At 38.2% G+C, this 15,645-nt stretch overlaps 3 protein-coding genes across 5 annotated transcripts; 1 reads left to right on the forward strand and 2 right to left on the reverse strand.

Annotated features, from left to right (window-relative positions):
* Positions 1-117: 117 nt before the first annotated feature.
* On the forward strand, positions 118-1,450 carry LOC105178886 (huntingtin-interacting protein K). Its single transcript, XM_011102457.2, has 4 exons — positions 118-353; positions 462-517; positions 1,002-1,068; positions 1,154-1,450. The coding sequence occupies exons 1-4, from the start codon at positions 225-227 to the stop codon at positions 1,232-1,234; spliced, it is 333 nt and encodes a 110-aa protein (XP_011100759.1). The 5' UTR covers positions 118-224; the 3' UTR covers positions 1,235-1,450.
* A 151-nt stretch (positions 1,451-1,601) lies between these two features.
* On the reverse strand, positions 1,602-8,293 carry LOC105178885 (probable serine/threonine-protein kinase DDB_G0282963). Of its 2 annotated transcripts, XM_011102454.2 has the most exons (15): positions 7,928-8,293; positions 7,257-7,693; positions 6,864-6,998; positions 6,124-6,538; positions 5,385-6,057; positions 4,939-4,979; positions 4,491-4,559; positions 3,962-4,062; positions 3,680-3,758; positions 3,461-3,559; positions 3,286-3,354; positions 3,115-3,164; positions 2,944-3,025; positions 2,675-2,769; positions 1,602-2,267 (listed from the first exon to the last, which is right to left on the reverse strand). In XM_011102454.2, exons 2-15 carry the CDS (start codon positions 7,568-7,570, stop codon positions 2,141-2,143), a joined length of 2,349 nt encoding a protein of 782 aa, XP_011100756.1. In that variant the 5' UTR covers positions 7,571-7,693; positions 7,928-8,293; the 3' UTR covers positions 1,602-2,140. The 2 variants fall into 2 exon arrangements, with proteins under 2 accessions (XP_011100756.1, XP_011100758.1); XM_011102456.2 differs by lacking the exon at positions 6,864-6,998 and having other exon boundaries at positions 7,128-8,064.
* Positions 8,294-9,526: 1,233 nt separating this feature from the next.
* LOC105178884 (phytochrome B) lies at positions 9,527-15,631 on the reverse strand. 2 transcript variants are annotated; one of them, XM_020699459.1, is made up of 5 exons: positions 13,757-13,933; positions 11,843-13,658; positions 10,869-11,676; positions 10,261-10,551; positions 9,527-9,743 (listed from the first exon to the last, which is right to left on the reverse strand). In XM_020699459.1, the coding sequence occupies exons 1-5, from the start codon at positions 13,787-13,789 to the stop codon at positions 9,548-9,550; spliced, it is 3,144 nt and encodes a 1,047-aa protein (XP_020555118.1). In that variant the 5' UTR covers positions 13,790-13,933; the 3' UTR covers positions 9,527-9,547. The 2 variants fall into 2 exon arrangements, with proteins under 2 accessions (XP_020555118.1, XP_011100755.1); XM_011102453.2 differs by having other exon boundaries at positions 11,843-15,631.
* Between the last annotated feature and the right edge of the window lie 14 nt (positions 15,632-15,645).

Here is a 15,645-nt window from a genome sequence, read left to right on the forward strand (position 1 = left end):
TAATATTTAATACATAGGGATAGGGTATGTTATGTATCTTATTTGTAGATTTACATCTATATCCTTTGGAGCTCTGTCAATTTAGACAGCCTTTACTTGGAGTTTAACTGGACCCACAATCCATTCAAGCCCAAAACCAATAAAATCCTAGGGCTTCCACATTTCTTTCAATTTCACACAAAGCACTGGACAAGAGCACTTGTTGAACTTCCAGCAGAGAGGAAATGGAGGGAGGAGATGATGGAGTGGAGAGAGTGGTGGACTCCAAAGACCTGCAGCAGCAGAGCAAAGCCCTCGACAAGCTAACCGACCGGGTTGAGGATCGCCAACTCGACTCAACCCGAGTCCAGGAGGTGAGATGATTCGTTTTTACGAGAGGATTTGCAGTTAGAGATGTGAGCTAATCATTTAATGTTTTTTTTTTTTTTTTTAATTTGTTGCGGCGCTTTCTTTTGTTTCAGGCTATGGCTTCAATTTCTGCGTCAAAAGAAGCTGATATTCAAGCTGCCAGATTGAGGTATGTTTTTAACTTTTATCTCCTAATCTTTATGGTGGTGTGGAGTGAGATTTTATGTTGTTCGAATTTATTTTCTGGGTACACAAGAATCATGGTTTGTTTGGGATAATTTTGACAGTCCATCATGTTATTGAAGAAATGAGATTGATCGAGCTATTGAAATTTAGTTTTGAAGCCAAACCTAAATTTTGAGAGTGTAGTTGTTCAATATGCCCATGCTTAGGTTGTCAAAGTTTTACTGGTATCAGAAGTGGTTCTACATTACATTTAGGCCGTCTTTTCAATTACCGTAATGTTGTCTCAGCGTTATGAATTCGAAATAGTTTGGAAGCTCTTGAGAAATCATTGATTTATCTTTTGGCTGATGAAGCATGTAAAGGTGTTTACTTCAATTATTTAATTTATGGTTTCAATCATTGTCCCAAAATTTATGGTGCTTATATCAGTTCCCTGACTGTAGAAATGGTGTTTGGTTTCTTAACAGGGAGAAAGAATTGGCAGCTGTTAAGATCAATGCTGCAGATGTTGATATCATTGCAAATGAATTAGAGGTATTGTTCCTGGTTTATCAACTCTTGAGTTTGTTCAATTGATATGATAATTATACTTAACACGAACGCCATAATATTGGAGCAGCTGGACAAGAAGGTGGCTGAAAGAACATTGCGGGAGCATAAAGGTGATGCTGTTGCGGCCATTAGATCCTTGCTCTACTAAGTAGTATCCACTTCCCATCAAGAACTGAACAGAAAGTTTTACTTTGCTTGCAAAGAAATTTGTCACCATTTGTGGTCATCATCATAAAATTTGCTCAAAGCTTTGGGTATTGCTTGTAAAAACCTGCTTCTGTGCAAATTTCATTGTTTCACTTGTTAAATCCTTGAATTATGTTGTATTCGTGTTTCCGTTTTTTCCCCCTCTTCCCAATTGCAATCTTTGACTTGGTACATCCTGTGTGTCTGAAAGAGAATGTGGTTGCCAATCCATGGGTTAGCATCTCAACCAGTTTTATTGGAATCAGCAAGTTTTATACTTCAAGTTCTTTGAGACCTATTTCCTATCCCTGAACTAGATACTCCAGAAATTGTACAAAAGCAAATGCTTATAAATTGAGAGTTTCCCTTGGACATGGGTGAAATTGTCTGGTTGGACCTGTACAAAGCTACCGTCAAGCATGTAAAGACAAACCACCAGGAATCACACTAACAACATCCAAAATGATGAGAAGTCTCAAAAAAGAGAACTGTTTCACTATCTTACATTTGGAGCTCGACAGCTGGACTTTGGAACTCCAACATTATCAGCCCAAATCGACCCAAGACCATGTCTGTGAACTCAAACAGTTAGATCCTATTAAATAATGGTGACAACATACAAACAACGAAACCATAACATACACACAATTGAGTGCTACTTTCGAGTTTTGACACATTCAATCCATGATAGCCTAATTCTGAGATAAAGAGTTATCCGTCATTGGCTTATATCAGAAAAGGAGTTCTGTTGTATCCGCCTCCAGATGTTTCAGTCCGACACCACAAGCAATCTGCAATCAGCTCTGGCTGTCATCTGCTGACAATTACAGGAGCAAGATGAAGTAAAAGTTGCACACGCCCTTTGTATCTATAGTTCTTTATGGCTGGCATCTCCAGCAACAGCACGCCCAGCTTGATATTGAATTGCATATTGTCTCTGTAGGTCTTTTAGCTTCTCCACTAATTCTTGGAATGAAGGGCGGCGTCGTGGTTCGCTGTTCAACAAAATGTAATTTGCACAATCAGTTTAATCTAAACTGCGTACGCTTGAAGTTATGGCTCTAGTACTGGAAGAATTTTCAACATTGGAAGTTTCTAAAGTCGGGACTTGGGAAGAGTTGTCAACAGTATAACAAAAGATGACTTCCCAACTTCAAGAGTCTCTATCACTGTTGTAGAATCAACAGTATTCATTCCAAAACTCACTTCAGTAGTTCAAACATAGAAGGTAGATAATAGAAATACATAATCATTGAAAATCATGAGACACATACATACAATGATCCACCGGTTGACATAACATAATAAGTGATGCAACTATTACTGAGAATTTTCACTCTTTAGATGGAGAAAACTAATAGAACAATATCAATTGGATGGCAAGCATCACGCAAGAACAAACCTATGCCAGCAGCTCTCTATAATAGAAGCCCACTGTGGATCGACGTCCTTTGGTATTTCCAAGCGTTGGTTCATGAATCCCACAGCTCCAATTACCTGCAAGAATCCTAAAGAAATTGGTCATGCACATAAAAGGCATTAGTGCAACCAGCCACCCCCCACCCCTCCTCTGTTCTTATTGAAAATTAACTCATTACAGTGATTCATGTATCATGCCACAATACATGGTAGACCCCCATTTAAATAAGTTTCTAAAAGAATTAGTAATACCTGCATTGAATTGAGGCTTTCCCAAGGAATCTTTTGGGTTACAAGTTCCCATAGTATCACCCCGAAGCTATACACATCGGACCTGATCATCTCAAACAAGAAGCAAACTGTTGTAGAATTGAATATATCCAGTTTAAACCAGATTTAATTACACTATTCACTTAGCCATACTTTTCATCTGAAGGCTCATTACGAAGAACCTCTGGAGCCATCCACTGAGGCTGCATTTACAAAAATAAGAAGGTTTTCACTATTATATAAATGTGAGACTCATTAAGCACAATCAATTGGAAAAAAATGTGTGCACATAAGGAGGAAGAAATCTGGGTGACAGTTGAATACCGTTCCCTTGCCGGTCTTTGTTGTCAAATACGTTTCATGTTTAAGACGTGAGAGACCAAAGTCACCAACCTGTTGAAGAGCACAAATACTTCTCAATGTCATTTACATTTTCCAAAAGCACGTAAGGCAAAACAAGGCAACTCCAATCGCTACAGAAAAGTGACTGTAAGCTGACCTTGACAGTCCAGTTCTTGTCAACAAGAAGATTTGAAGACTTCAAATCACGGTGAACAATAGGCGGATTGCAGTGATGAAGATAATTCATACCTCGTGCCTGTATTCATATCGGCAATACAACACAACAAAAATATATAAGAATTTTTGGTTCCTCCAAGTGAAAATTCACTAGCAGCAAAAGGAGAATAACAAAACAGAGAACTTCTATGGCACTTACTATATCCAAAGCCATGTGAATGCGCCGTCTCCATTCTAATTTTGGTGTATTCCTCTGTAATAGCCGGAACAGACTTCCACTGAATCAAATGAAAGAGTGGAAATTGAATACAAGTCACCATTCCAAATGCTCATGGGAGGATGCCAAAACAATAAAGATAGGTTCACAGCACTAGAATTAAATATTAACATACAGTATATGCAAAAGCTCATTTAAAAAAAAAAAAACATATTTAGAAAAAAAGAAGAAAAAAGGACAGTGTATAGCACAAGCAGAGAATACCGTGGAAGAAACTCTGTTACAATGCAAAGACGTTGAGGAGAAGTAACTGCACCCATGAATAGGAGAATATTTGGATGTCGAAGTCTTTTCATAAGTGCCACCTTCAAAACCAAAAAGATCTCTTAAAGCAGATGCATATCCACCTGACATTAATCCAATTATTCAGGTTTCTTTTCTTCTTCATTGTTCCTTTTTCTTATTTGTCTCAGTGATAAATGAATTTTAAGAAAAATAAATAAAAGGTCTTTAGCACTCCAGACTGGTGAGTTCAAGACAGAAAGCAATTAGAGAAAAAAATCACATCCAGCATAAGACTAGTTTATTATTCATGAGTCAGCATAGATCATTCAAGCTTATATTAAAGTCACAAGGAATATTTTCCATAACAACAAATGAGTACAGTAGTGTCACATCTGCCACATGGTACATGGTATTTAGAGTAGAAGCTGATCTACAAACACACACAATTCAACTATAGTACAATGAGTAACACAGAGGAAGAGTTATTTTAGACATAATACACACTGACCTCCTGTCTGAAGGAAAATATCACATCATCAGAATATTCTTGTTTGGAGAATACCTTTACTGCAACATCCTGGAAGATATAGAGGTTCATTCTATTACAAAAGGAGACTGGAAGTTGCTATGAAGTCCTTTTAAAAGTACAGAAAGAAGAAATTCCCAGAAAAAATGGTATGATGTGCGTTCATAATTAGTTTCTGGTTCAAGACTTTCTACTTGAAATTATGTTATGTAAGCAGCACCATATTTGATCGCTCAAATTTTCAGTAAAAGGTTGCAGAGGTACAGCTTTTAGATCCATCTAGTGAAAAACTCTATTGCAAGGAAGAAATTGTTTATAAGACTAATGGAGGAGGACTAACATGGTATCCAATAATTTCTGCATAGAATTGTTTTAGTGGCAATTTTCATGGAATAGGGCAACATTTTAAAAGAAGAGCTAAAGAACATACAGATCCATACCACAGAGCATGATATACAGTTCCACAAGAACCTGCACAGACATATCAAAATGTTAAGTAAGAGGTCCCAAAGAGTAATGAAATACACTGCAGTGAACATCAGCAGAGAAATTTCAAATCCAAACATTGTAATCCAAAAAAAGTTCCAAACGTAAATAGAAGACAAATCTGCTTCCCTTATTGATCCTAATACAGTTCCTTCACGAATCTTATAACATGAAAACATAGCAAGAAAGACATCACTATGGTTTCATCTTCATTTTTATTTTTAAAGATATGTAAAGCATTACTGATAACTATGTTGATGAAATGTCGGAAATTAAAATTCCATATTTTATGCAACCTAATATCAAGGGATCCATCCGTATTATAGAAAAGGAAATTTGCATAGAAACTAACATTCCGGAATAACCACATATAAAGTGAAATACACTCACCTTGCCCAATTTGTTCTCCAATAGTCAAGTCCTCCCATAAGATTTCATAATCTAAGCAATCGGTATCCATATCAACTTTATTAACAGCACTACTGTTGGTACTTCCACAACTACTAGCACTGCTTGTGCTGTTAACATTAACCGAAGAGGACCAAGATCCTGAAGCATCATTATTAGCTGTTCGATTGGTTTCAGTAATCTGATTTTCTGATTTCAATGAGGGAGCAGCACTCTTTTGCTGTCCCACTTCAATTTCTTGGTCATTCTGTAACCAAGGCCAGGCAAAACGGGAAGACTTTGGTTCTGTTCCATCTCGTTCATTTCCTTTCCATGGCCATGTTAAACCTTTCTTACCAATCAAAGCCTCTGCCTTTGAGGTAAGGATCCTAGCAATCCTAGCTTTCCCTTCAATCTCGTCACCAGAATCTCGGGATGGTTTACCAGGGGAATTTTCCTCGTGGCTACCTCCAGAAAACACTCCAAATGGAGAAGGATGTATATCGCCACGAGGCGTACTAGCTCCACTTGAAGCTGCATCCTCCTTATGGTCAGACATAGCTGCATCTGAGAAACCATGATCAGAGTGATGACTATCGCCGCTGCCACCTTCTCGATCTGAGTAGTTCTCTGCATGCCTCATTTTTGACTTAACCTTGTTGCTTACTTTTGAAGCCTATCAGATATTAAGATGAAGTTAGCAAATGTCACGTGAAAAAATACTCACACCAGTAGCACTTACCAAATTTGATATTTTGGAGGCGATTGCTGCTTGTAGAGGCTGCTGAGGATCAAGTCCAAGTTTGGCCGAAGCAATATTTCGGGGCCTGCTGAAACTTGAATCATTTTCCAAGTCCCTTGGCACAGCCATTACAGAATTTGCTTCTTGAAAAGGTCTGGCATCACTTGATACGCATATAATTCCAACTAAAGTACCATCATCATCGTAGAAAGGGGTATTAGTTGCAACAACTAAAAATCTTTCTCCCCTCTTATTTTTAACTGGAAACTGCCCTGTCCAATTCTCGCCCGTTGTCACACGATCCACAATATTACTAGCTACAGCAAAATCTCGAGAATCTATTAATAGCTCAATGGCGTCCTGCCCTAGAGCCTCTGCAGCAGAATACCCATAAAGAGTTTCAGCAGTTCTGTTCCTGCACTAAATAAACACGCACAATTAGTTTAGAGAAGGTTGGAAAGATTTGTCAAGCGATAAAATCTTTTTTTTATTCACGCCGATTAGCAACAAGAAAATCATGAAATATGAACTCACATCAACAACTCCGTGTCAATCTATATGTTCTGGAATTAAATGCATTACATATGCAGCTCCAGAATAAACTCAGCATCCTCAATCAAGAATAGGAAGAGGCATTCAAAACTACCAATTCACCTAAATATGAACATGTAATTTACGAAAACGAGCATCAAAGTGTATATGTCGAAAAATGGAAAGCATACTTCAGTGAACTAACTAACCAGTAAATGATCCGATAATTAGGCTCAAATATGTGCACTGCCTGCCCCATAGCCTGCAATATGTTCAAATACTGCTTATCCGTAAACCTAACTGCTGCAGGCTCCCCGCCTCCGCCGCCACCCCATGCATCCCCATTACGTATCATCAGTAAACAGTCATAACCAGAAACTACAAATTTACCTAATACGAAAATACTAAGAAAATGGATCAAAAATCAGTAATTGTCCAAAAGTGGAAAGTACAATTCAGTTCACCTAACTAACCAGTAAATGATCCGACAATTAAGATCAAGTATATGCACTGATTGCCCCATTGACTGCAAGATGTTCAAATACTGCTTATCCGTAAGCTTAACAGCCGCAGGTCCCCCACCGCCACTCCAAGAGTCCCGGTTACGACTCTCCCTCTGCAACGGTGATGAATGCCGAAATGACGCCGAGCCCGTCTTCCACGCCGCCGCTGAGCTACCATCTCCACCGGCTGCCCGCCGCCGTGGTGCCCGCTGTGGGGAGATGGAGTGGGACCTCTGCTTCTGACGACGATCAGCAGCCATAATTTCAGCTGTGGATGAAGTGATGAGCTTAGACATCTCTTGCTTCAACTGGGCGTGACCTATTTCTAGTTCTTGGATCTTCTTCAGCAGCTCCTCAGCTGGCGGCAGGTCGTTCGACCGCGGCGGCGCTGATTCTGTTGTAGTATTCTCCATAGGAACAAACTCCCAGAACCCTTCAAAATTTGAATCTTGAAAATCAAGAAAAGAACAACTTCAACCAGCAAGACTTACACCCATAGCAGCAAATTCAAACTTGCACTCTTTACAACCCCAATCCTGAAAACAAGAGAATTCAACCAATAACGAACGAAATCAGAAGAATTTCTTGGCTAGTTTACTTTCTTCTTTCTATCAGCCTGCCTGTATACCTCAAGAATGGATCTATGACTAAGATCACTAGTATCTTTCCTTTTTTAAAAAGGGTATTTTTTATCTTTCTTTTTATACATAAACTACGTGTTTACGCGATTTATGAGTCTAATGTGCATCCAAAACGAATAAAAATGCGACCTTTGAGAGCTCTAAGCATCACCCTTTTGGCCTTTTCCTATCATTTACACTCTGCTCAGCTTTGTTTTCTCTTTTAACTTATTGTTCTCCCTCTCTCTCTCTCTCTCTCGCTCTCCGCCTCTCCCTCTCCGTCCTCCCTCTAAAATGTCTGCATTCTCAGCTGAGCTCTGCCTTGGGGGGCGGTTCTCCATTTTATTTGATGTAAAACACAGATTTGACCGACAAATTCAAAGACCACTCTCAAAATTGGAGCGTGAAACAAACGTGTGATAACAGCCAATCGTTTTACGATAATGTGCGAGGGAATCTGCGCTGTGACAGACACGATAAGTTTTAGAGAGTGACCCATCATTTTGTTCAGCTACTTTCAGAAAGGCACAAAACAAAGTAAGAAAACTATCTCCAATCCACTTTTCTATTTGCCCATCCCTCCTTCTCTATTTTAGATTAATCATTTAATTTATATTTTTTGGATTCCAAGTCTCCTCACAGCTGAAATAATTCCCTATTGAGCCTTCCTCAACTCATCAATTATTTATTAACCCCCAATCTGATATACATATTTTTGTAGTAGTTTATTATTTTAATGTATTTATTGATTTAGAAGTTGAAAAAAAGATTAGGTTATTAATATATTGAAGGGATAATTTTAATTTTGTAAGTGGGGATTTGGATTTGGTATTTGAGGCGTCTTTAAGGCCACCTAATTAATAGCCTAATAAATGATTATTAATTTGTCAATTTGTTCGGAGTTGTTTATATTAATGCCTCCGCCACATCACCCAAACCCAATTACCATCATTCTATACATTTGTGTTTTTTGTTTTACTTTAAATCCTTTTTTCCCTTCATTAATATTACTAATAACAAAGAATCATTTATATTAATAATGATGGGTCCTTGTTGTTTGAATGACGTAGAGCCACAATGCAGTACGGGATAATGGTGTGCAAATTTATCTTTGTTTTTGAGTACACAATATAAATAAAAGAAAATGCAACTGACACTTTTAACATGAACTCCTCCACCCCATATTATTACCTTATCACTGCCACCAATAAATAATTGCTACCTAAGTCAAACCATTATCTAGAATCAAGAATTATAAATATATGCCCTTTCTCTTATTAAAATGTTGAGAGTAAGGTAGGTTTGATATGGGCGGCTACAAACAATTCAACCACAATATTTTATTTAAAGATATACACAACATTAGCAGATTCATCATCTCCTCTATGTATGTACAATACTGCACTTCCAGAAGAGACACCAATCATTCAATAAACTATACACATGCTTTCCAATTATCCCATACAACAAAAGTAAGCCAACAAATTCATCTTCTTCTTCTTTCTGTCTCTCTTTTGTTTTTTAAGGTTTATTCTGATGAAGACAGTATCAGTTTTTGATGCAATCTCAGTGCTTTTATACAACATGTACATTTGAAAATTAGGCTGCCAAAACTAACCCAGAAATGGCTTCGCAGGTTGAGTGCTGGAGATCATTCTCTATATATATCTCCTTCCAAGTAAGGGCCATAGGAAGTGTCTCCGAGACCAGCACTAAGATTGTTGTCAAGTTGGAAATTTTGTTTGTGACTAAATACGCGTCTTGTTCAGTTCAACGCATAGGTAGCTCAAGAATGATAAGGAAATAGCAGCTTTCTGATTCTATGATGTATTGAACTTCTCCATTCATAAGCTTCAAAAATTTTCTGGACATGCTTAGTGCTAGGCCTTCCTGAGTCACCCATCGATTGCTGTGAAACGTGTCTTGGACCAGTTGGGGTGGAAGACCTTCACCGGGGCATATAATTCTTCAAAGCCAAACACACAATATTATATCACCAAGTTAATGTAATTGATGATAGAAAATGGATGAGTGTCTCAAGGTTAGAAAAGGAACAAAGAAGACATCACAAGACTAGTTCAATGATCAAACTTGTAGTTTACCAGCACCTGTTCTAGTTTGTCGAGTAACACAAGTAGAGCTTAGAATGAACGAGACACGTAAAACACTCGTATAATCAACTCTCTGGAAGTAGTCAAGCTTTACAAGCTCCTACGAGCTCGGGCTCAATTTTCCCAAATCGCATTTGAGTTTGAGCCTAAAATTGTCAGAAGCTCCACTTGAGCTCGACTGATTTACAGCAGTAGTTATAAACAAATTTAAGGAGATCCAATCTCATCAAATAGAGCAAGAGAGGTATTTGAACTCTTTACTACTACTTGAAAGAAAGCAAAGTAACAAACAGCAAACATGTGTTCATGAAAAGGAAAGTCAAGATGCTTGATGCCTAACATTTCAGAGAAGCATAGTGAGAATATTTTTACCTGAACTCATTGTGTGCGACGGTTATACCGTCAGAAATTTGCTTCAGACTTGGTTTAAGTTGCATTTCTACCCAACCTGGAGATGGTGCATGGTGCACCATGTTCCGTAAGAAATCAGCTAAGATCTGTTGAATTCTAACTTGATCACCATAGACAACCAGGGTCTTGACTTCCTCTGGTATATCGCGGACCAGTTGCAGACCTCTTTCTCTCAGCAATAACATTACTTGACTAACAACAGCATCTATTACACTCCCAAGTACAAATTCCACTTTCTCAAGCTCCATTGAACTACCAGACAATGAGGTAAATTTAGTTCATCCTATTAACAGCAGATCACTGATAGAATTGTTATAGAATGCTAACTATAACAAGCTTCTAGTATTGACAAGGTAGTTATAGGTATCAAAAGTGACTAAAGTCAGTTTTTTCAAACTTCATGAGTTACCAAATGTCCAAGTTAACTCCATCCTTGATCATCTCTTCAGAATTTATAACAACCATAACTTATTATCGAAACAAAATATCCTTAGTGTTATCTGAATTTTCAAAATTGCACATTGATGTTATGGTATTAATAGAATTACTCTAACTCAAAGAAGACATACCCATCCTCAAAGTTTACCAGATCAACGTCCTTTACAATTTTTAACATTTGCTTCTCACAAGTAGCAGTGGTTTCAAGTAACTGTTTCTGGTCTTCTGTCAAATTTGTGGCTTCCAAGAGTGAATTAGTAAACTGGATACCACTTAATGGATTTCTTAGCTCCTGACAAATATAAGCCAGCTCTTTCATCTTTGAAACACACTTCTTTTCAGTTTGCCTCTGGACAGTCAGAGTTTGCTGCAATTCAGGACTTGCAATCTGCATGAAGCAAAAGGCTCCTATAATCTGGCCTTCCATATTTGCTCTCTTGTTCGCGGTCAAAAGAGCTTGCACATATTTACCGTCTCGGTCAAAAAAAGAAAACGGGAACTTGTCAGTATCTTGGCCACCAATTGCATTGTGCAAGACAATCATGAACTTTGTCATGGCATCTGGACCCTTGAGCCGACAACAACTTCCAAATATCTCCCCAACTAACATCTTCCCAATGATATCCCCTCTACTCCAACCGGTGAGCTTTTCCATAGCAGTGTTCCACTCGGAGCAATAGGTGTTCTCATCTGAAGCAAATATAGGTGGGATCAGAGGGTTGGGACTGTGTACAATTGCCTTGTAATCACCTTGAATGTGGATGAACTTGTCCATCACGACTTTCTGCTCAGTTACATCCTGACCAACAAAGCAGACGCCAACGATATTGTTTGTATGGTCTTTGCTAGAGCAAGCATTGACCACCACATATACATCTTTCTTACTGGTTTCAGTGCCAAAGGTCTTCAACCTTAATTCAACATTCTTATCCTCCTCACCTGCATTGATTACACTATAAGATAATGTATGAAGAGAAACCAAAGAAGCTAGGTGTCATTTACTCTAATGACATTAACTCTAAACTATAGTGTTTTCAGTAAAAGAATTTAGAATCCAATTCTTGATCAACATAAGAAACAGTGAAAGTAAGTAGAAGGGCAACACCTCCCAGAGCATGAAACAGAAGCTTATCAGCAATTTCTTCGGATTCTTTGTGAACAAGATCATGAACCAAGGACTTTCCCATTGCTTCCTCAACAGATAGTCCAGTCAATTCTGCAACTTTTGCATTCCACCCGTTTATGCGGCCTTCAACATCTACAGCAAAAATAGGAGCTGTTGCTGTCTCGATCAACCTAACCATTTCTTTGGCTACAGAACTGAGTTCATCCATCCGTTGTAACTCCAAGTTCCGAACCTGGGCCTGTACAACTGCATTAGAATTGCCTGCATCAGCATCCCCAAATGAATCTCGTAGTATCAGCTGCAAAGAATGAATTGCATCTATTTCAGCATTCTCCCATGGCAGACTTCGACTCTTGACCACCTCGAGAAACGCCTTGAATGAGGAACGGGGATGCATTCTCTGACCATCATCTTTATCCTGTGGGTGATGCTTTGCACCACCCCATTTTATCTCTTTTGCGGTATGGGACCGGAACCAGAACAAAAAATCTCTTGAAGTGATGAATGCAACAGCCATTCCACAAACCGCATCGCCTAGAGTGGCTGCCCCTGGATAACCAGCATCGGCTAGACTATCAGTACTCAAACCTGTTGAATCCCCATGGAACTTCAACAACCATTCCACAATATCCTTTATCTGTGTTTCAGCAGGTGTGACACCAAGAGGATGATAATTCCCTTGGTAGTATAGTGCAGCCCCATCACACTTCACAAGGTCCATGATACTAGGGCTCTGTGTAACAATCCCAGTGGGTGAATCCCGTAGCAGCATATCACACAACAGAGTCTGTGTCCTTAGAACATGTTTCCCCAACAGTTGTGATGCCAATTGTAATTCCATTTTCAGTTGAAGACCGAATGCCTGCATTAGGAATTCACAAGCATAACGAAGTGGGAAAGGAATGTATCTAGCAGAAGTGTGATGGCCAACAACCAATCCCCATAGCCTCATTAAATTTCTTCCTCGCATGCCATCTTCATCATTTCCATTAATGATAACAGCAAGTGTCAACGAAGCAATTGACCCCATATTTGCCATGTATTGGGCATGGCAACCATGAGGAGCCCTGAGTGTTGAACCTACTAAACACAGAGGCTGCATCAATGCTTCATCCTGAATGACATTGATGGGGGTAGCATGACAGTCCATTATCATCCTAACTCTATTCTGCCTAAAGAAAAACCTTGAAGCCTGTGGAATATCCGTGCTGGGGTAATGCAAACCGATATATGGCTCTAAATCTGGTCTCTTGCTCTCTGCCACAACCTCACCGTGCTCATCCTCGTGAAACTTATAAACCATAACTCGATCATACCCCGTCAACTCCCTCACGCTCTCAACAACTGTATCACACAAAAGCTTAATGTCCCCACCAGGGAGTGACTGCAAATGGGAAATAGCCCTAACTGCAAGCTTCTGCGACTGGACAGCGCCAGCAATAGAAAGGGCAGGGTCCTCCGTCCTGGCAGGCTCTAGATCAATCACTGTCCCTACATCTATCCTATGCAAAATTGCATAAAAGGGTTTCCCTGAATTCTTTGAATGAATCCAAATTGGATTCAACAATGTAATTTCCCGCGCCCCAAATGCCCTCTCCAGCAAAACAGAGCTGGAGGGGGTGAAAAGTGTTCTAACATCAGTTCCGATAGTCAAAATTTCCGGCCTTTGAAGAGTTGGGACCGACTGAGGCGATAAGCCCAGCATCTCGCGGGCATTCTCGGAGTAAGCTAATACACGAAAACTCGAATCATCGACGGCTATCATACAACCAAAGGGTTGAATACGGCCGCCACGCTGCATTTTGGACAAATAAGCAGTGATCTGCTGCTCGGGAACAGATTGATTAGTAGTCCTAATACTCTGTGAATAATCAAAGGATTTTCCAGACTCACCAGATTGCTCGAAAACAGCGTGAAGTCTTGCATCCAGAGTGTACTGCGCTACAGCTTTGGTCATGGAATCGCCACCACCCCTGTTTATGCTGGTAATATTATTGTTAGCATGGTGATGCAGACTATGAATTTGCTCTGTCCCTGAAGATTGCGCTTGAGTTTGAACTTCAGGTAAAGCTTGGGAATAGTAATCATTTGCATGAGTTCTCCTGCTTCCTGAAGTAGCCATTTCTCCAAATTCAAGAAAATTTGGTCAGAAATCCAGAAGAGTATTATGATGACTGAAAAGGGAAACTTTTGGAACAGTTATTATTTTGCATGTGTTGCTCTGACTGCTAATTACTGTTCCACAAACAGTTTGAGCATAGCTCCATGTCACTCAAATTTCCAGCAAAATTTGGCCTGAAATTCTGGAGAAATTGGGGAAGAGATCATTTTCATGGTATCGGGAATCATGGGTGGTGTTGCTAAAAAACGAAATTGATTATATTTATATTAAGAGGGCAATTCAACACATTTTACATTAAAATTCTTTTCCCAAAAAATCATTCTCCTCCTTTTCAAATGAGCGGATACTACTCCAAATTTACATTATTTAGGGTAGGTAGAGACAAAATACTATTTCGTCTTTTATCTACCATATTTACAGAGCTAGAAATTGTTTAATAAGAGTGTTTCTGTAATTTGCTGAATTTTACAACAATTTTGACAGATTTTACTTTGGACATTTCTTTTGTGACAATATCTTGATTTTCTTGTTGAAAGAATTTTTCCCCTTATAAAGAGATTTGTTTCTCCATCGGCGAGAAAGGATAGTTTTCATGGAATTGAGAGTTTTGGGATACCCATTCCCATACGGAGTATGTATTCTTGTTTCTATTATTCCTCTTTTCTTCTAACATAATTTAATGTATATTTGAAAATTTTAATTTTTGGATCTTTCTTTTTTCTTTTTCTCTTTTACGTGTGTCTTTTTTTTTCTAATTATTTTTGTGGGATTTTGTTGGATACCTTAAAAAAGAGAATGGGTGGAAAAATTATAAAGATGGACCAATGGAAAAAGTAGTTTGTTATTCTATGCTTTAAGTTGATAGGGTACTAAATTTTGGGACCTCATCATATTCCTCAGCTTTTCCTCATTCTCTTGATTTCTGTTAATCTTTTCTAAATATGTCAAAGAAATTTCACCGTAATTATTAATAACATGAATTGAGATTCAAGTAAATTTGATTAATCGTTTGAATCTTGCTAAAGCAGCAATAAAATGAAAAGGGTTAAAATATAATTTACATTCCTTTGTTAATGAAAAAGTGCAAAACAACCCCTGTAAAAAACATAAAATGCAATTCACCCCTTATTTTTTTACAGATTGTTTTTTGCACTTTCTCGTCAATATAGACAGTAAATTATATAGACAATTTGTGTTGGAGTTGGAGAATGAATAAGTGTTAGAATTTCAGAATGGGAAATTTGCCATTTTCATCATGTAAATTAATCCCACCAATTTTCGTCAACCACGAATTAATTTCGTAACTTTAAAAAATAATAATTTTAATCCTTTTTGACAGAAAAAATACATATACTGGACACATGACTTTTAAAATTGGGGTTTTCAAGTTAGATGGGACCAAAATTGTAATTTTTTATAAATTACAGGACTACATTATAAAAGCTATTTTAGAATTAAAACTCGGTAAAATTACACTTTTCCCTTTTCAGAATTAAGGACTGAATATATACAGTATTAGGAACTTGGCAAATGAAAGGAAACAAAAGAATAAATCTTTTGCCCTTCAATTATTTATTTTGGAATATTAATGGAATTTAAATAGGGAAGGTAAATTATCAAAAAAGCTTTCTTTTTTTTTTTTTTTTTTTTTTGAGGAAAA

This window comes from Sesamum indicum, unplaced genomic scaffold, assembly GCF_000512975.1.
Source record: "Sesamum indicum cultivar Zhongzhi No. 13 unplaced genomic scaffold, S_indicum_v1.0 scaffold00109, whole genome shotgun sequence".
Taxonomy (NCBI): Eukaryota; Viridiplantae; Streptophyta; class Magnoliopsida; order Lamiales; family Pedaliaceae; genus Sesamum; species Sesamum indicum.